The sequence below is a fragment of the Lytechinus variegatus genome, chromosome 17 (assembly GCF_018143015.1).
Source record: "Lytechinus variegatus isolate NC3 chromosome 17, Lvar_3.0, whole genome shotgun sequence".
NCBI lineage: Eukaryota > Metazoa > Echinodermata > Echinoidea > Temnopleuroida > Toxopneustidae > Lytechinus > Lytechinus variegatus.
The window spans coordinates 5,313,396-5,334,494 of record NC_054756.1 but is presented as its reverse complement, the minus strand read 5'-3'; the positions used below and the strand labels follow the sequence as shown (position 1 = coordinate 5,334,494).

Below are 21,099 nucleotides of genomic sequence, written 5' to 3'. Positions count from 1 at the left end.
AACAACGAACCTTATTTCGTTTTCGGATTATCGAACCTTCGGAACAACGCACCTTATTTCGTTTTCGGATTATCGAACCTTCGGAATAACGAACCGTCGGAATAACGCCACAAATGTTCGGATTAACGAACCCTTTTTCGTTTTCGGATTAACGAACATCGAGGTATAGGCAATTTACGTGTTTCGGAATTACGAACCTTCGGAATAAAGAACCTTCGGAATTACGAAGTGTAACCCTTTTGTAAATGTTTCTATGTTTGTACTCTCATACCCTGAGAGGGGGTCGATAGAGTCAATAAATCTTATCTTATTTTAGTTCTTCCAACTACATACGGGTGAACAGGCATATAAAAAAACCTACGCTTGACCTTTTCAATATCATTTGTTTCTATAGTCTAAATACATTGTATTCCTGTTAATATTGTCTTTCTGCCCTTTCCATAAGAAATCAAAAGTTAATTCATCCCGATGATTCATAAACCCATTTACAGGAGTAAGACACTCTATAAAGGACCTTAGAATAGATGTGCACTTTTATTTGAATCTTACCTAAGTGTTAAATCCCCTAGCTTTGAAAAGTTCAAAAGTATTTTAATTTTGCTTAAAATTTCTTTATAACTTACATCTTTTTTTCTTATGTTCATCAAGGGTGAAAAATTCTCCTAAAATCTTAAGTAAATGAACTATTTTGCCTTAGCAGAAATAATAATCCAAATGTTGACATGAACCTAACTTTATAGTATATTAGTTTTTATGTAATTGGTTTATACTCCAGAAAGTTTTTCAAAATCTGCAAATAAAACTTTGAGTCTATCAACTTATTTTGCATTACGAGCAAAAACTGTCATATCATCTGCATCTGCTATTTTTGTTTTGGGAATCTTGTGTATTTTTCCTAAAATTTGAACATTCTTGGCAATGTTTGTTATCCTAAAAAATATGTGTAGGCCTATGCAACTAAATAATTACTACGAATGCGAAGCGCGAGCAGAAATGAAGTGATAGAAAAAGGTACATGTAACATTGTTAAAGACTGCATGCAGTTAGCCATGAAGACGTTATCTTGACAATCAAAGAGCGCGAAGCGCAGGATAATTTTTTTTTACATTTTTACCTAATGAATAGAAAACTCTAAACATTTTTTTGTAACTTAAACATAATAGGATAGCTATATAACCGAACCATTGATGCGACCGCGACACTTCATTCATGTTTTGTAAATCATGAAAAGGATAAGTGGGGATCTTCCTTACATTGATATTGCAAGCGAAAAGCGCTAGCAGAAAGTATTTATATACGTTTTAATCTAATCGAAAAGGTACCTGTTAAGGACTTCTTTTACTTCAAGACGTTTCATAGGCCTATCAAATTAAGCAATCAAGACGTTACATATTAAAATAATCAAAAAATGCGAGCGCGAAGCGCGATCTGAACATTTTCTATTTTTTTTTACATAAAGAATGGAGAACTTGATTCAATTTTTGTAATCGTGAACAGGATAGCTATATTGATGCGGGCGCAAAGCGTGAGCACATTTTTTTTTCGAGATTTATACCTTAAAACGGGACAATCTATTCATGTTTTATAAATCATGAAACGGATGAGTAATATAAGATCTTCCTACACTAATAATGCGAGGTCCTCGCTCCCCCTGGATCTGCCTGTATATTCTAACCAGAAAAGTGGACATTCTAGGCGTTTTATTAATCAGGAACAAAATGACTATACCTTAATACAAAATTATTGGTGCAAGCGTAAATCACGAGCCAAAATGTGTGATATTAAAACCTAAAAACAGGGATAAACATGCGCGCGCGTGTTAAAGATTTCGACCTAGAATCTGGGGATTCTAAATACCTTTATTATCATTAAAAAACAAATAAACAAGCGAAAACGTAAAATATTTGATATTCCGATCTGAAATAGGGTCAATTTAAGCTCTGTATTTTTTCAAGCACTAGGAAAACTGTGACGTAGATGCGGATCACAGTTAAAAAAAAGAACCGATATGTTTCATTTGTATTACTTTTAGTTTTGACATAGGACCCAGACATTCTAAGAACATTATGTCATCATATGAAAATGATGACTACTTCTCGTTTCTCTTCCTAAGTGCGAGATGAAACTTGTCGATATTCTATTTTGAAAAAAAGGTAGAGTTTGATTCTGATATCTTATTTATTAATCTGATAAGCCTATTGAGTGTGGAATCTGTTAATATTATGGCCTGGAAAATGGACATTTAAAGCATTTTTGTAATTATGAATTATAAGATGCATGTCTTTTGAGTTAACAAATTTTCAACATCAATGTGGGCGCAAATCGCGGGCCGAAATTTTTGATAAACTGTCTGAAATGGGATATTAAGTAGTTTTTTTTAAGGATTATTATTGAGATATTACATAATTCACCAATGAAAATGCAAGCGTGCAGCGCTAGCTGATAAGTTTGACAATCTTACTACCTTAATTGGGATATTTTGAGAACTATATGAAATTCAGGAAAAAATAGGCACCAAACAAATCAAATTTTGCGAGCGCGCAGTGCAATCCGAAAATGTTAATATTTAGACCAAAAACAAAAATTTTTAAAGAGCACTTCTTAATAATCAATTTGTAATCAAAGCAATTAATTAAAGTTCGATTTCCGAGCTGAAATATGTTTTGTATATTGACTTAAGAATATTAAGCTCCATATTGAGCATGGTATGTAAATCACCTAAAAAGTGATGCAAGCGAGAATCGCGAGCGAACATTTTATATGGTGTCGTGACATGAAGAATTTATAAAATTATTTTGCAAGTCTTCCCGTCATCTTGTTTCATTCAATCGTGTCCCTCCTTTTATGTTGCCCCCTTGTATTTTATTCCTCTCTTCATCCTTCTTTTTCTTGTTATTATTCTTTCTTTTCGTTATTTTTGTTTTGCTCCGCCAATGAGGGTGGGGGGGCTGGGCCCCACTTGATATGGGTATGCATCGCTGGCAATAACAGTTTCATAAGCGGCACTCTGGGCAGTAGCGTGACGTATATGGGGTAAACATAAGCCGCGAGCGAGCAAGCAAAAATTTCGAACTTTTGAATAAAAAAATATATAATTTTAGTAAAAATGTTGACAAATTACTCAGATATAATACCGCACCCCTTTTCACTTCCCTTCTCTTCTTTCTTTTCTCCTCTTTAAAGATCTTGGGCGTGATTTTTTTTCTTTTTAATTAAAAAAGATATCGTGATGAAGTTTTTAAAAATACAGCTTGCTCAAATTCTCGTTCGGTTGACTATTTAAAACAAAGCTTTTAGGTTATCACACATAATATCTAGTTCGCATCTTATGACATAACCGAGTGTTGAAGTATTTTGCTGGTTGTTAGAGCAAGGTTCAAATGACATGATACTATCAACGTTATTTGCTGCTGTTACGCGACGTTGTCTTCTTACTAACTCCCAGTATCGTTATTATTGGTCGAAGAGGAATACAAGATATCCTGTATGCAGGTGAAGTGACTATATTAAAAAAATATATTTAAAAAAAGTCCGTATTGTGGTGAGATATTCAAATATTTCAATGGATACCGTCATGAACTACGAATGGACTTCCTCTAGGAAATTTTCTGCGCATGAATGGACGTCGTGGGCTGAAGGTAATAATCCACCCCAACACGATTATGAGCATGACGATCCACCCCAACGCGAGTATGAGGATGACGATGAACACGATGAATGGGACTTGTCGGTCGACGTGCACGACTTCAGCCATGACAATGCTCTTAACTATATGATCGGGATCACGGCCATTGTTGGCGTTGTCGTGACCAGCATCACCGCTCTCACGATCGCCTGTCACCGTCGAATTCGAAACAAACGATTCATTTTTGCCTTCAACATCATTCTGGCCGATTTTCTTGTTGATACCGTCGTTTCGCTCCAGTATGTAGTCATCAAAGCGCTTGCTGATGGACGTTCAGTAAGTCAAAAGTAGGCATATCCTTATGATATAGGGGCAAATCCGGGGGGTATATAGGAAAGGTAGCGTTGTCATTTGGGGATTTCAATCTTCACATTTTCAAAATTTTAGGATGTCTAGAATCCTTTCGGGATGAAAAAAATGGGGGGGGGGGATTAAGATAAATTTGGGTGTCCATTTTGGAGATTTTTTTTTAAGGTTTTCGGCGAAATTTTCCGAAATATAGCGCTAATCTTCTGAAGATAGGCAACAGCTGTGAGGGAAGGTGCGAGCGCACTCCGTAAGCATGGGCGGAAATCTCAGGGGGGGGGGGAGGACGTGTCCCCCCTACTCAAAATAGTAGGGCACAAATAATATTAATTATCCCCCTACACTGTGAAAAAATTGGGCAATATTTTACCCAATATTTTGCCCAACGTTGGGCCGATAGTCAACCCTACCAACTACTGGGCAATATTTTACCCAACGTTGTTGGGGCATTAATGTGCCCAACTGTTGGGTAATATTTTGAACTACATTTTGGGGGACATTAATTTGCCCAACTTTTTAATAAAGTTATTAACCCAACATCTGGGCAAGGCCTACACTCACTTCGTGTACCTGGTCCGTGTCGATCCGGAGACCTTATCCGAAAGTGCTTTGCATGCACAATAACGCTGCATACAAGTGCAAGTGCATATCTCAAGTGAGTGAAGCAAAAACAAAACAGCGTCAGATATATGTCATGTATGTAGGCCTATTCTGACAAATTCCTTACAAATTATGCTTAACGTAAAGTCCAAAATAAAAAAATTAAAAAAACGTTTAAGCAACTCATCTATGAAAGATTCAGCGAGGCTCCCCAGCCCCAGTCATCTAGAAGCTCCTCCATATCTTATCGACCGTGTGTAGCATGCTGCAAGCGCAACTCGTGATCGTAAAGTTTCGCAACATTTACCACTCAGCAGGGCAATTACTAGCCCAACAATTGGACATCTGTATTTTGGCAGCGGCAGAGTAAAAATTTGCCTAAGTATTGGGCACATAATGCCCAACAAAACAATAACCAACGTATATATTACCAAACAATAAAATGACCAACGTAAATTTACTCTTTTTTTTCACAGTGTACTATTTGTGGTCTTTTATGATGGTAAGAAATACATCATTCAAAATCGTAATAAAACATGTATTTTGGGACGAGATGACCTTATTTTTGGGATGATAACTTTTTTTTTGCTTGTCGAATTTATTTTCCTCTAAATGACCTTAGATTTGGGGTGATAACTTTTTTCCTTTTTTTTTCATTGTCAAATTTTCCAGCCCCTTTCCCCTTACCTTTAGGGAAAGATTTCTGCCCCTGTCCGTAAGTAAATTAAAGAAAACAAAAATAGTGAACTTGATGTTGAATGCCATCATTGAGCACCTCGTAAAATAAACTGTTTTTCTGGCTTGCTTTATTGTCATTTTCGTGTGGCAAATTCGCACCCCATAAATGTGTATGGATCAGCGACGGAAGCTGAAGTGGGTATTCAGGATTAATGCTTGAACCGACAAAAGAGAGATGAGAGAAGCAAAGAAATTCATCACTGTTTGGCCCTCAATCCATTATAGAATATCAGAGCTATATGTTTTTTTTTTACAGTTTTAATTTGTGAGCAGGTCGCCAATTATATATATTTTTTCATATTGGAAATGAATTTACGAGTGTACTAAATGCATTTCATCACAAGTGCGTTCAAAGAGGTGAATTTTTTTTTCAGTCGTTATATGTTATATACCATTAAATTTTTAGGAGATATAAAGTATGAAAATTTTGTTGAGAGGGATTTAAAGCGGTATGATCATCAAAATAATGATAATATTTGCAACAATTGAATGGGGTCTGTCATGCAGTCAAAGAGCATCCAGGTAAGCTTCCGACTTTAAAGGATTTTGTGCTTTAAAAGTTTTGTGTGTTTTCCCCCATTTATCCCAAGCCCCCTGTATATAAGAATCACAGCCCCTTTAATATCAAACTTAGATACAACTTCCCATTGCCTCCATACTGTGTTCGAAAAAGGGGTTAGAATCTCAGTTCAGTATCATATAAAAGACCAATTTCAGAATTTGAAATTTGATAAGAGTAAATGACAATTGTGAGTTTTGGAGCATCTCATTTAATTAAACTGGGGAATTGATTTAATAATAATAATTGTATTCTCACTATTTGTGTGCCTCCCCCTCCTACCACGACTCATACCCCCTCTCTCTCTCTCCCTCCACCCTCGCCCCCCTCTCTCTTTCTGACTGCAGGATGACTTGTTTCGTGCAGTAAAGTTCTTAATGCCTGTCCTCTTCCAAAGTTCTAATTTGGTGTCTACTGCTAATGTTCTTCTTGTGGCCGTGGATCAATTCATCGCCTTCAAAATCGATCCATTTGGCACGAAGAACCTCCTCACCACCTCCCGACGTATCATCATATCTTTCTTAGTTTGGGCAGCCATGATCGGGCTGTCTGTTTTAAGTCATCAGACGCTACAAACTAGGATGGATCTCGTGCGAATTTACTCATGCATTTTTTTCATAACTGTCACCGGTGTGTGCTATGCCCTGGTATACAGAACAATTGCAAAAACGCTTCTTACGTCAGACGGGAGTCAGCTTCAGGAACGAAAGAAGAAGACCAAACGAGTCATGCGCATCTACAGTCTAATACTGCTCGCTAGTCTGATTCTCTATACTCTTCCAGATGTCATAATGGTCATCGTGTACTATATAGGAGTTTCCTACAACACGATACTATGGATTCAGTTCAGCCGGCTTATTCCGCTCACTGTAAACACGCTCGTAAACGCGTCTATTTACTGGTGGCGGATGATTGACTTTCGTGACATATTCACGTGTACATCCAGTGTTTAAAATTAACGAGTGTGAATACGCCAGATCGTGACGATATTTGCTTTACACCGAGTTGATTTTCATTTTGTTAATCATTGTCGAGCTTGGGAAAAGTGTGGAGAAAAAAAGTATTAAATGGAAAATGAAATGAAAACCCATGCACTTTTAAAGAATAAAAGAAAAAAAAATTGTGAAAAAATGCTGGAGATGTCTGAATAAAACTTTTGTTAAGATCCAGTTATATCCTCAGATCCAGCTGGCACAAAAAGGGTGAAGGTTGTGCTTACCAAGTGTTGAAATTTAAATTTGGGTGGCAAAATTGTTACAAAATGCTTGAATGTATCCGTTATATTTTAATTGATCATAAGTGCAAGGTAAGTGTATATGGGAAATGTTTCGAAGGGTATGATTGATTTCGCCCTTTTCCTTGACACAGCGTAAACATGAGCATTTCTGTGCAAACAGATTTCCGCGAGCTTTACAAAAAAATGGACAGTGCTGCTAACTCAAGTGTAACATTTTGTCAAAACTTTTACTTTTATTGGATCGATGAGACCCAAACCCAAGAACATATGTGAAAAAATTACATCACATATTATAAGGCACCGTTTGTCCCAATATTATATAGAACGACTATTTGTTATTAAATAATGAACATTATATATACATTATTTTAATTTTATTTGTAAATAATTACTATTATATAAAATGACATTTCTAATTATTCATATATAATTCCAAGTCATACTTCGTTTTTTGTAAATAATAAATTTCAATGTACTACAGCTCTTCTGCATGTCAATTGTAGAGTATTTTCTACTTAATCTATTCCAAGATATCAATACAAACAAAAGTAATCTTTTAAGAGTTCTAAAGACAATAAACTATTTTTGAATACATAAAACCAAAAGGGAAAAGGGTATCCTAGGCATGCTACTGTTGGGTTATAGCCTTTACTGTCCCAGAGCGTTATTACAAACTGCAGAACAATAATAATAATAATAATGATAAAAACAATAATAACACTAATAATACTATTAATAAAGATAAATATGAAATATAGATATAAAAGTTGCTTTATTATACCATAAACGCAATTTGCCTTGTCGGTGGCTTTTAAACACGATATTTTTTTTTATTTAGTGTCGAAATACAGAGAGGGGATGGAGTAAATTCGGAGGGCTCCCGTGGACGTAGGCTTAAATAAAAAAAACTATCTTCAGGAAACATGTTAACTGATGTCTCATACATCTGTCTTTTCCAAGTGGATAATACAAGTCAAACTGGTTTTGTAAAGTAGCGGGAATGCCGCGGGGGAATGCAGTTTTGCCACTTCGGGGTCTCCAAAAGACATATATTTTAACAAAGTTAAAATATGGATTGAGGTGGGGTACATTCGTCATGATTCATGTGCCAGAGCTTCATTTAAGAAGTAACCAGCAAAGCAATGTCTCCTGTAAATTTTCCAAGAGAAACAAATTAGAAACAAATAAAACAAACTTAATAGTGTATTACCGATACCGAAATGCATTTTGCCCGTATATAGCACAGATTACGGTGTGGCAGACACACCAACAAAAGCGATACGAGAAGCCGATGGAAGCTATTGTGTTGAGATTGTGTTATCTCGAATGACATACCATTGGTCGCTTTATTGTCCGATTCGTGAGTGTGACTGTGACATAGATGTTGTTTTGGTCTCGTTTTAGCGCAATATCACTTCATACATTTTGACATATTTGCCCTCTTTCTAAGCAAATTAAGACACTAATACTGTCATGAAGCATATCGATGTTTTCGCTAATATATTCTCTTTCATGTCTTGTAGAATGTTGACATTTTGTATTAATTGCTGTTATTTATAAAACGGTTCAGGATTATTAAAAATACTCTGTTTTAAATTATAATTTGCATAATTTATGTAAATTAGGTAATAATAAACAAGGATATCCCAATTATTTTATGACAATTTTCTTCCCTGTCTTACCCTAAGTCTTTATTTCCAATTTTAGGGCAGTTCTGGGGCCCGTTGCATAAAACTTTTTACCTGAGAAAACTCAGGTTGTTTTTACCGGAGTTTTTGCCCTGTGTTAAAGTCAATGGCAGAAATCAGACTAACCTTAGTTTTCAGTTTTTACCAGAGTTTTCTCAGGTAAAAAGTTTTATGCAACAGGCCCCTGGTGAAATACATATTCTGAATTACTTGTTTTTACATATCGACATAATATGCAAATTTATGCAAATTACTTGCTTATTTGCATAGATACAGAGTGTCTCTTTAGATGAATCTTTTTTTTTCCAATTTCTTTTTCACCCACAGTAGGGTGTTTTATTCTATAAACAATCAGTCTACATGTACATCTGCTTTCACAATCAATATGGCTTCAGTTTACATTTGTTTTCAGTCAATGTACAAAAATAATCAGATAGTGAGTGTTTAACAGTATTACAACAAAAGCTGATAATACAGTTTTTTTTACGGTACCAAAAGCAAAAAAAAACCATAGCTTTAATTAATGTAGAGAACGAGAGATAAAGATGCAAAATTGTATCTCGCAAACTGTTGAAAATCTTTTCGAAATTAGTCGAAAAGATTAATAAAATTTGACCAACACTTTTCAAAAGATGCTTGCTGCATATTTTCACATGAAATAGCTTTTTCGTACAAAAAATAATTCTTTAACTCGTTGAGGATTTTCTGTGGCATAAGATGAATTCCAGCTAATTTGATTTTATATATCATCCATTTTATCCAAATAATCAATGTATTTAAGGCTCTATTATATTTAATGGGATACTAATTTGCATCTTTCAAACAGTCTCCTTTCAAAGTATGCCCATACTGTTTTAACTAAGTGGCATTCAAAGAACAGATGTTCAATAGTTTCAACTTGGAAGGTACAGAAAGTACAAGTACTACTTGATTTAGCTTGGATTTTGCACAAATACAAATTCGTTGGAATAATACAGTTAATTAAGCAATATTGAAACCACCTGATTGAAACATCTGTCATTACATGAAACGGTATAGAATTAAAACAACGCCATTTCTCCAGTGAGACTTGTTTTCCGATTCTCTCTTCCCATTTTTCTTTTCTTTGAAAGTTATTAGATACCTTTTCTTTCACCAATGGAACATAAATATTTTTACAACCTTTATTTTGCTTCATCAATACAGTAATGACATTTGGTCTCAATGGAGTGGTTAACTTCACAAAATCGTTATCAGGTTGCGAAAAACTCTCACTGATCTCTTGTTTTATAATGAAATATGTAAGGTAATCAATGGAAACATTGTACACGTCAATAATTCTTTGTCTACTTAAAAACTGACCATCTGTTCCTATTAAGTCGTTGACAAATCTTAAACCCTTTTGACTCCACTGCCTAAAGTTAGCTAGATTTCTGTTAATAACTATGTCTTCATTATGACATAGGAGTTCAGAAAAGAATTCTCTTCTACTGGAACATCTATTTGCTTTCCGAAAAATACACCATGAAGAGAGTACATCTTTCCAAAAAGGGTTTGTTATTATATCAACAAACTTTTCTAAATAGCCATGACTATAAACTAAAAAATTGGGGTCTGAAAAAGGAATGGCATGCAAAAAAGAATTGAAGCATATATTATCCATGAATCCATTATGCATTCTTCGTATCCAGGTTAATTTCAACGACATAAAGAAACATTCAATATTTACCATTTTCACACCACCTTCCATATAGGAATTACAAATCTGAATTCTTTTGATACGATCAGGTTTTTTATTCCACAAAAAACTGAACAGAACCCTTTCCAGATCTTTTATAAACACAGGCGATGGATTTGGTAAAGACAAAATTAAATAATTAAATTGTGAAAGAAAAAGAGTTTTAACAAGAGTTACTTTACCTAGTGGGGTTATGTTTCTATTTGACCAGACTTGAATTAGGCGCTTCACCCTGTTTAGGGCATGCAGGTATGTAATTTAGAGATACAATGTTATCTAAATTTAAAGAAAAGTTTATACCTAAACAAGTGAAACAGCCATCATCAACCCACGAGAGTTTCATTTTTGTTTTAATTCTGTATGGGCTATATTTTTTCGATCCAATCCAAACAATTTTAGTTTTACCTTCCTTAATTTTCAATCCTGAAAGTGAATAAAAAAATCGCAATAACAGAAAGGGCACTGTTCAGAGATTCATTCAAACCATCTAAAAAGAGGGTTGTATCATCTGCATACTGAGTAATTTTCCGAATATTTCCTTTAATATCAATTCCTTTAATACAATCATTTTGACGAAGCATAACTGCTAAAATTTCAGCACATAACAGAAATAAATATGAGGAAAGGGGATCACCCTGCCTACAGCCTCTATTTATAAAGACAAATGACCATTTATGTATACTGAAGACATATTTTCATTATAAAACGTTTGAATCCACTGATGAATAGAAGGCCCCAAATTAAATGTTTCTAAGACTTTGTATAAAAAATTATGTGAAACTGAATCAAAAGCTTTCTCGAAGTCAAGTAATAACAACATCCCAGGAGTATTTAATTCTTCACTTTCATGGAGAGTATCATAAATAATACGAATATTTTCTCCAATATATCTATTCTTCATGAACCCTTTTTGATCTTCATGGATAATTTCGTGCAATATATTTTTGATTCTATTAGCTATAGCAGAAGATGCAATTTTATATGACGTGTTTAAAAGAGTTATAGGTTTCCAGTTTTGTAAATATTGTCTAGATTTCTCTCCTTTGGGTATTAAAGAAATAATTCCCAATCTTTGTGAATTTGAGAGCTTCTTTGTCTTATAAGAATAGTTAATTGCTCTGACATAAACATGTCCCAATTCTTTCCAAAAACACTTGAACAATTCTACTGTAAATCCGTCCGAACCAGGGGCCTTCCCATTCTTCATTTTTTAAAGACTTTCAATCACTTCTTCATAGGTTGAAGGACCACCTAGTCTTTTTCATGTTATGGTCTCTTAATTTGTTTATCTCCAAATTCGTTAACCTGTCATGAAAACTTTCTGTGTCTAAAATATGATCTTTGTTACAAAATAATTTTGAATAAAATTGTTTACATTCATTTGTTATTTCTTTTGGGTTGTCAACAACTGATCCATTGCTCAAAGTTATAGACGACATAGTTTTCTCAACATTTCTTTTCTTCTCCAAATTTAAAAAGAACTTGGAAGGTTTTTCTTCATATGCAATGGCGTTTATACGTGCTCTTATCATTTGACCTTTCAATTTCACATTTCTTATATCTTGAAGTAGAATACATTTTTCTAATACTTGTCTTTCTAGATCACTGTTGGGATTAAAGCTCAGTTCACTTTCTAATCTTTGTATATTCTTTTCTAACAAAACCTCTTCTTCAATCATGTCTTTTTTCTTCTTCACAGAATAAGATATTGTTGAACCTCTTATTTCCATTAGTAAGACTTCAAAAAACAACTGGTCATTTATAGTCAGCTGCAGGTCTTGACTTGGTATATCTTGAATTTTCTCTTATGTATGGAGATACAGCATATTGTTTTTTAATATCAATAATTTTTCAACTACTAAGTTTGTATACGCTTGATCTTCTAAGAGGGAGTTGTTAAATTTCCAGTATCCCTTACCTCTTGCAAAATCAGAGCATCTAAGATTTAAAGTGACCATTGAGTGATCTGTTCGATAACCAGGCAATATATATGTTTCTTTTAAAATAGACAAAAGCTCTTTTGAACACAAAAAGAAATCCAAACGGGATTGTTTTACTGGAGATGTTCTCCTCCATGTAAAACGTTTAGCATATGGATTTTGTTGTCTCCATAGATCAATTAATTGAAATTTATTTTTCAATCCTTCAACCACTCCCTTAGCTCTGGGGTTGTTTATGTTTACATAATTATAGTTATCCATATTTTGATCCTGTGTTAATCCAGTCACCACATATAATGATATGTGGATTATCGAAATCAGTTACAATTTTCCCTATCTTTTCATAAAAATCAGGATTATCTTCGTTTGGTTCGTACAATGATATCAATGTGAATTTCAGTGAAACCATTACCAAATCCAAAATTACCCAGTTTCCTTCAGGATCTATTTTTCTTTTGACTCAAGGAACGTTTGTGCCAAGTGGGACATTTGTACTTAAAAATGCAGCGTTCACACCCTTTTTGCAGTTAACAAGTCTACTAAAAGAATGATAACAAGGATTTTCCTTGTATTATTTTCTTTGGACAAGAAGAATGTTTTAAGTCTTAATGATATTCTGAAAAGATTTGGTAAACTTGAACACAATCTTTATTTTTTCATCCAAATGGGCTATGTCAATGGCATGATGAACCAAGAGTTTTGAGCAAAATTTCTGCCGAATAGTTGAAAGCAATTGAAGTGAGCGAGTGAGCAAAGTTTTTTCACCATCTTACTATATGAAAAGCTAATTTTGTGATTGATTGTGACAATATGTGAAGAAAATAATATCACACTTACTCATTTACCTTTCCTTTTTTCCTTTTCTAAGTTTATTCTTGGTGGTGGAACTTCTCTCTCTCTCTCTTTTTTTTTTTGGGGGGGGGGGTTCTGATATTTGTAAAGAGGTGAGAAAGTTGGAATATAACTTTGTTAGTATTTTTTATTCCGGTTTTCGAGCTAAAATATTAGTGTAGAAGATACATGCACAAGAAATAAGAATTGAAATTTAAAAGGGGTTGTGAGCAGGAAAAAAAAACATGAAAATGGACTTGAGTCCTAAAAGTGACTCATTTCAGGTCAGCATTTGAAAATTTCAACTTGTGCTCTCTTGCCTCTAAATGAAAATATGCCCTTTTAAAATGAAATACCCTTTTTTATAGTGAATTATAATACATTTTAGGTTCGAAAATCGGGAAGTTCGGATCGCGCTTGCATCATTTATTGTTTAGTACAATATTAATCCTGTTCATGGTTACAAAAATGTTTAGAATTTTGAGGTTAGAATATCACAAATTTTTGGTTCGCGTTCTGCACTTGCATCAATTATTGTTAGGTACATGTAAGGTGCTTAATCTGTTCCTGTTTAAAAAAAGATATGTTTAGAATGTCAAATTTTCAGGTTGGAATATCACAAATATTTGAGCTCGCGCTTTGTGCTCGCATTATTTGATCGGTGAGTTATGTATCATATTTATGAGTCACTAAACATGCCAAATGCAGTCCTTAACAGCTTACTTTGCAGACCTGTCAGTATATTAAAAATTTCAGATCGCGTTTAATTCTTTAGTTAGATACACATCCTTTTCACGATTAGAAAAACAGCCCGGAATATTTAATTTTTATGTCACAATGTCAAAATGTCTTGCTTATGATTCGCGCTGGCAACATCTCTCAAAGATGCCCTTTTAAAAGTGATTAGCACTGTAATTTACCAAAAATCGACTCTTTCAACTTCAGAATTGATTTTTTTCAAACCACTAACTCAAAATATCTATCTTATCAATGAGAAATCACTAAAAAAAGGCTTTAGTCAACTTAATTTCTACAAAATACACAACTACTTCACGTAGTTGATAATCTCACTTAGAAAATATCTGTTTGCACCAAATGCCAATTTTGACATGAAAGTGCCCCTTTTGGCTTTGACCCCCCCCCAAAAAAAAAAAGAAATAATAATACGTTCTGCCGCCACTGTCCTAGGGAGTGGAGAAAGAAATACATTGAGAATGGGCATGCCAGGATCAGATGACCGTGGTAATAATTATTACAATGTAAATTGCATAAAAAATAATAAATTATAATAATAATTTAATAATAAAAATAATAATAATCATATGTACAAAGGTTACTATATTATTATCTTAATATAATGCCTAAATTTGCGATGAAATTATTCTTGTTTTTCGTGTAAAAGGGCAAAATTTTGGCTCGCTCAGTTCGCTCGCTCTCACCTATTATACTATCGGAAGTTTGAAATGCCTTGGCCTTGAGGTTTTCAGGCCTTGGCCTTGGGCTTCCATGTCTTGGCCTCGGCCTTGGGTATTGAAGCCTTGGCCTTGGAGGTTTATGCCTTGACTACAACACTGTAATGCATACTTCTTTATAAAAAATTCGATTCATTTTTTTTTAATAAATAATGATTTTCGGTTTCCACTAGATATATATAGATAAAATTGTCGAATTTTCTATTATTTGTAAATAATAATAATTTATTAATAATGCCAGTGCACATTTCTTTATTTATGAATAATTTGTTGAGTTTTTCATTATTTATAAATAATGATTATTTTTTTAAATAATGAAAACGCGTCTACTTCATTATTTATAAATATTTTTTCGAGTGCGCCATTATTCTCATTATTTTATGAATAATGATTATTTGTTTTTAGTTATTCATAAATAATGACACTACATACTGTATTACCTATAAATAATTGCAATTCGTTTTTCCATTATTCATAAATAATGGAAAAACGAATTGCAATTATTTATAGGTAATACAGTATGTAGTGTCATTATTTATGAATAACTAAAAACAAATAATCATTATTCATAAATAACGAAGCATGACTTGGAATTGTATATAAATAATTAGAAATGTCATTTTATATGATAGTAATTATTCAGAAATAAAGTGTAAATGATATATGATTAATTGTTATTTTTTTAATAAATAATGATTACATAACAAATAATTGTTCTATATCATATTGGTACAAACGGCGTCTCATACATGTTGTATATTTATTAATTCCCAGGGCATTTTCAAAGTGTAAACTTTTTTTAAACGCACGGTATACTTGACAGGGAGATTTGGTATAGATTCAGCTCAATTCAAACTGCTGGAATATTTTCGTATCCCAATCTGAATTATATTAATATAAGTCTGTTCTGAACATATGTATGATCATGATGATAATGATGACTTGGGTGCATGGCTGGAATGGTTATTCTATACCTACAAAAAAAGCCTTTAATACTGTAAATCATAACATACTTTTGAAGATATCGAAAGTGATTGGTTTAGGTTCTGCATGTGTGTCATGCTTTAGTCCTTATTCATCGAATCTTCATCAGTTAATGCAGACGGTACTATTTGATTCAACTCCCTGTTAAATTCGGAGTTCCACAAGGAAGCATTTTAGGCCCAATTGTGTTTATGTGTCATAATAATGATACGTGTACATGTACTTGTGTTAACGAATCTTACTTCCTTTTGTGTGCTGACGATAGTGTCTTGCTATATTCTGATACAAATCCTAAGACAATTGAAGCAAAAACCTAGTGCAGAACGGCCAAATTGCATCGCATGGATGACAGACAACGAGCTCAGTTTATATGTTGGGAAAACAGAAAGCATTTTATTTTGTTCAATAGCAAAGTTAGAATATACACATGATTTCAAGGTTTCATTGAGAAAAAATATTTAATAAAATATTTGGGTATGAATATAAATTCTCGACGTATTTTGAGCTTTGCTTTAATACTGTGTCTATTCTGGGTGTGATGCATAAGAAAAAGTAAAGAATAGTTCAGAATAAGAGCAATTTTTAGAAATCAATTTGTAAATCAAACAAAATAATGAAAGTTCGATTTCCGAGCTAAAATATATTTCGTATATTGACTTCAAATCTTGATATTTTAAGATCCATATTGAAAGATTTTTAAAATTGATTTTCAAGTCTTCCCCTCATCTTAATTTATTCACTCGTTTATCTCCTTTTATGTTTCCCCTTGTATTTTCTCTTCTCTTTACCCTTCTTTTTCTTTTTATTATTCTTTCTTTCCTCCTGTTTTTGTTTTGTTCCGCAAAAAAAGGGGGGGGGGGCTTGGGCCCCACTGGATTCGCCTATGGGTATGTTTCGCTGTAACAGTTTCAGAAGCGGCATCTTGGGCAGTAGCGTGACGCATAATGGGGCAACAATTATAATAAGCCGCGAGCGAGCAAGCAAAAACTTCGACCATTTGAATAAATAATTTTATTAAAAATGTTGATACATTACTCAGATAATGATGTCATATTTTACCCCCTTTTCATTTCCCTTCTTTTCTTTCTTTGTCTCCTCTTTAAAGATCTTGGGCGTGATTTTTTTTTTTTGGGGGGGAGGGGTCATCCCCCAATCGGTACGCCAGGGATCCTGGCTAGTTAATTAAAAAAACATCATGATGAAGAAAATTCCCGGTCGGTTGACCATTTAAAACAAAGCTTTAAGCATGTTAAGGTTAGCTCATATAGTTCGCATCTTAAGACATAACCGAGTGTTGAAGAATTTTGCTGGGTGTTATAAGAAGGTTAAAATGAAATGATATAAAAGTTATTACTATCAACGTTATTGGTAGAGGTTACGCAACGTTGTCTTCTTAGTAACTCCCAATATCGTTATTATTGCTGGTCGAAGAGGAATAAAATATACCGGTAACCACTTCCTTCCAAATCAATACTACTCTCCTCAGTGTATGCAACTGAATCAAGTATATTTGAAAAAAAATCAGTACACAATTGTGGTAGGACATTCAGATATTGCAATGGATGCCGGCATGAACTACTCTTCGTATTACGAATGGACTTCCTCATGGAATACATTGAAATTTTCTTCGTATAAATGGACGTCGTGGGCTGAAGATAACAACCCTACCCAATACGAGTATGAGCATGGCGATGAATGGAACCCGCCTGTCGGCGAGCACAACTTCAACTATGACAATGCTCTTAACTATATGATCGGGATCACGGCCATTGTTGGCGTTGTTGTGACCAGCATCACCTCTCTCATGATCGCCTGTCATCGTCGAATTCGAAACAAACGATTCATTTTTGCCTTCAACATCATTCTGGCCGATTTTCTTGTTGATACCGTCGTCTCGCTCCAGTATGTATTTATCAAATGGCTTGCTGATGGGCGATCGGTAAGTCAAAAGTATAGGCATATAATTATGCTCTAGGGGCAAATCAAGGGGTACATAAGAAAGTAGCGTTATCATTTGGGGATTTCCATCTTCACATTTTCAAAATTGAAGGATTTTTGAGAATCCTTTGGGGATGAAAAAAAAATTGGGGATTAAGATAATTTTGGGTGTCAATTTTATGGACTTTTTTAAGGGTTTTTGTGAAAAGCAGTAATTTTTGCAAATTTTCCGTAATATAGCGCTAATCTACTGAAGATAGGCATCGGCGAGGGGAGGTGCGAGCGCACTCCGTATTAAAGAAAAAAAGTAAACATGATGTTGCATGCCATCGTTGCGCATCCCGTAAAAAAAAAATCGATTTTTCTTTCTGGCTTGCTTAATTGTCTTTTTTTTTTTTTTTTTGGGGGGGGGGCAAATTCGCATTCCCGTAAATAAGTCTGTTTTCGCAACGGAAACTGCAGTGGGTATTATATTATAAGAGGTTAACCGGCCCTGTCGTCGGGATGCTTGAACCATGGAGCTATAAAAAGTGTTTTCTAGATCCATGCTTGAACGGACAAAACAAAGAAGAGAGAAGCAAAGAAATTTATCACTGTTCGGCTACAATATCCATTAAAGAATATCAAAGCTGTATGTATTTTTGTTTACAGTTTTGATTTGTGAGTAGGTCGCCAATTATATATATTTTTTTAATATTGGAAATGAATTTTAGAGTGTAAAAATGCATTTCATCGTTTATATCGCAAGTACGTTCAAAGAGGTGAATTTTCAGTCGTTATATATACCATGAAAACCTTTGGAGATATAAAAGTATGAAAATATTGTTGAGAAGGAATTAAAGTATCATCATCAAAATTATGATGATATTTGCAACAATGAAAGGTCTGTCAGTCGCAGAGCCTTCAGGAATGCTTCCGACTTCAAGGGTTTTACAAAGTTTTTTTTTTATTTATCCCAAATACCCTGTATAATCACAACCCCCCTTATCTCAAGCTTAGATACAATGCACATTGCCTCCATCCTGTGTTCAAAAAGGGGTAGAATCTCAGTTCAGTATAACGGACCGAATTTAGAGTTTGAAATTTGATAAGAGTTTTGGAGCATCTCATTCCATTAAACTGAGGAATTGATTTGATGATAATAATTTTATTCTCACTATTTGTGTGCCTCCCCCTCCTACCACGACTCATACCCCCTCTCTCTCTTTCTCCCTCCACCCTCGCCCCCCCCCTCTCGCTTTCTGACTGCAGGATGGCTTGTTTCGTGCAGTAGAGTTCTTAATGCCTGTCCTCTTCCAAAGTTCTAATTTGGTGTCTACTGCTAATGTTCTTCTTGTTGCCGTGGATCAATTCATTGCCTTCAAAATCGATCCATTTGGCACGAAGAACATCCTCACCACCTCCCGACGTATCATCATATCTTTCTCAGTTTGGGCAGCTATGATCGGGCTGTCTGTTTTAAGTCATCAGATGCTACAAACCAGGATGGACCTCGTGCGAATTTGCTCATGCAATTTTTTCATAATTGTCACCGGTGTGTGCTATGCCCTGGTATACAGAACAATTGCAAAAACGCCTCTTACGTCAGACGGGAGTCAGCTTCAGGAACGAAAGAAGAAGACCAAACGAGTCATGCGCATCTACAGTCTAATACTGCTCGCTAGTCTGATTCTCTATACTCTTCCAGATGTCATAATGGTCATCGTGTACTATATAGGAGTTTCCTACAACACGATGCTATGGATTCAGTTCAGCCGACTTCTTCCGCTCACTGTAAACACGCTCGTAAACGCGTGTATTTACTGGTGGCGGATGATTGACGTTCGTGATATTTTCACGTGCACATCCACCAATCACATGTAAATGATGTTCGTTGTTCCACTCTGTGCATGATCAGAAGATTTTGCGCATAATCAGAGGAAGGCCACTGGCACTAAAGTGACATGGTGGAATAAAATTTAATGAGATTAGTACCAACTTTGATGTCATGATTATTTATATATTCTTTTAAATTGTGTTTTTCATTTACATCCACAAAGAACAACAACAATGCGTCCACGAACGACTGGTATTTCACAGTTTGCAAAGTGCATTGTACAGAGTGCTATAATAAAGCAATATTGACTGGCCTCGGGGAGATGCGACCTATATTGCCCAAACATGATTCATATCGCCCGTGTCGTAGACTAGGGTTGTATCAATTTAGTGAGGGCGATATTTTTCATAGTGCATTCATTGTTTTCGGATCTAGCGCATTTTGCACTACATGATCAGATCCCATGAAGCGACGAACAACCTAACGAATAAGGGAGTATTCACTTCCACAAAGGATTCATGAACACGGTTTATGTAATGAAAATGACCGTTAAATTGTCAGCGCACAACTCGGAAGTCTTTGTCGAACATTGGTAAACTGTATCAGCAGTTTCGTTCTATTAAAATTCGTAGCTGACAAAAATTTGCAAACAAATATATCGTTTGTCCAGAGTCCGGGACGAACCTGCCGTCTTAATTCACCAATTTTCGACAAAGACGTGTTGGTTGTTCTTTGTCATGAAGAACATTTGATGATACATTTTCTTCGTTCATGTATCCGTCATGCGCCATGACCCCGGAGGCTATAGTACAAATCTTGCTGCGTAATACTGTCCTATCGGCTCATAAATGATCACAGAATAACATGATAGACCTTGGATGGCTTTTTATTCACGGGGTACCAGGAATATTTGACTTTTTTAATAGGGCCAATATTGCACTGCGAAATATTTGATCTTTAAAGGGGTGGTCCAGGCTGAAAATATTTTTATCTTAATACACAGAGTAGAATTCACTGAGCAAAACGCTGAAAATTTTATCAAAATCAGAACAAATGATAAAGTTATTGAAGTTTAAAGTTTAGCAATATTTTGTGAAAACAGTCGTCATGAATATTCATTAGGCGAGCTAATGATGTCACATCTTCACTTTCCGTTTTCTTGTGTTATTACATAAAATCATATGTTTTCATTATTTCATACTTGTGTGAATAATACGTCTCCCTTATAATGAAATAAGTTGCAGCAATAAATATCTAATGCACTAAATCAGTTGTCAATCCAATTTTTCTAGTTCTTGGAGGAAACAATTTGAATAAACCTAGTTTCATATAATAAAATACAAAAGAACAAGTGGAGATGTGACATCATCAGCCTACCTAACGAATATTCATGACGACTGTTTTTACAAAATATTACTAAACGTTAAAATTATATAACTTTGCTATTTGTTGTCCGATTTTGACGAAATTTTCGGCATTTTGCTTAGTGAATTCTTCTCTATTTATTAAGCTGTAAATATTTTCAGCCTGGACCACCCCTTTAACACCGATTGCATGGTTTAATATGAATTTAATATCATCCGAATCA

The 21,099-nt window shown here is 34.6% G+C and overlaps 1 protein-coding gene across 5 annotated transcripts; it reads left to right on the top strand.

The window, feature by feature from the left end:
- The first annotated feature begins 3,420 nt into the window (after positions 1–3,420).
- Positions 3,421–20,522, top strand: LOC121431383 (prokineticin receptor 2-like). 5 transcript variants are annotated; one of them, XR_005972117.1, is made up of 2 exons: positions 3,421–3,972; positions 18,947–20,522. XR_005972117.1 is itself a non-coding variant. In XM_041628934.1 (2 exons), exons 1-2 carry the CDS (start codon positions 3,563–3,565, stop codon positions 19,556–19,558), a joined length of 1,011 nt encoding a protein of 336 aa, XP_041484868.1. In that variant the 5' UTR covers positions 3,421–3,562; the 3' UTR covers positions 19,559–20,522. The 5 variants fall into 5 exon arrangements, 4 of the variants coding, with proteins under 4 accessions (XP_041484868.1, XP_041484869.1, XP_041484870.1 ...); XM_041628934.1 differs by having other exon boundaries at positions 3,421–3,961; XM_041628935.1 differs by lacking the exon at positions 18,947–20,522 and adding an exon at positions 6,236–6,922 and having other exon boundaries at positions 3,421–3,961.
- Positions 20,523–21,099: the final 577 nt, after the last annotated feature.

What these genes read in the sequence shown, in the direction of transcription:
- LOC121431383 (XM_041628933.1), top strand. Translation starts at nt 17,247, where the DNA reads ATGCAACTGAATCAAGTATATTTGAAAAAAAATCAGTACACAATTGTG. An exon ending in GGCTTGCTGATGGGCGATCG is followed by an intron (nt 17,697 to 18,946) that starts GTAAGTCAAAAG and finishes TTCTGACTGCAG; the next exon opens with GATGGCTTGTTTCGTGCAGT.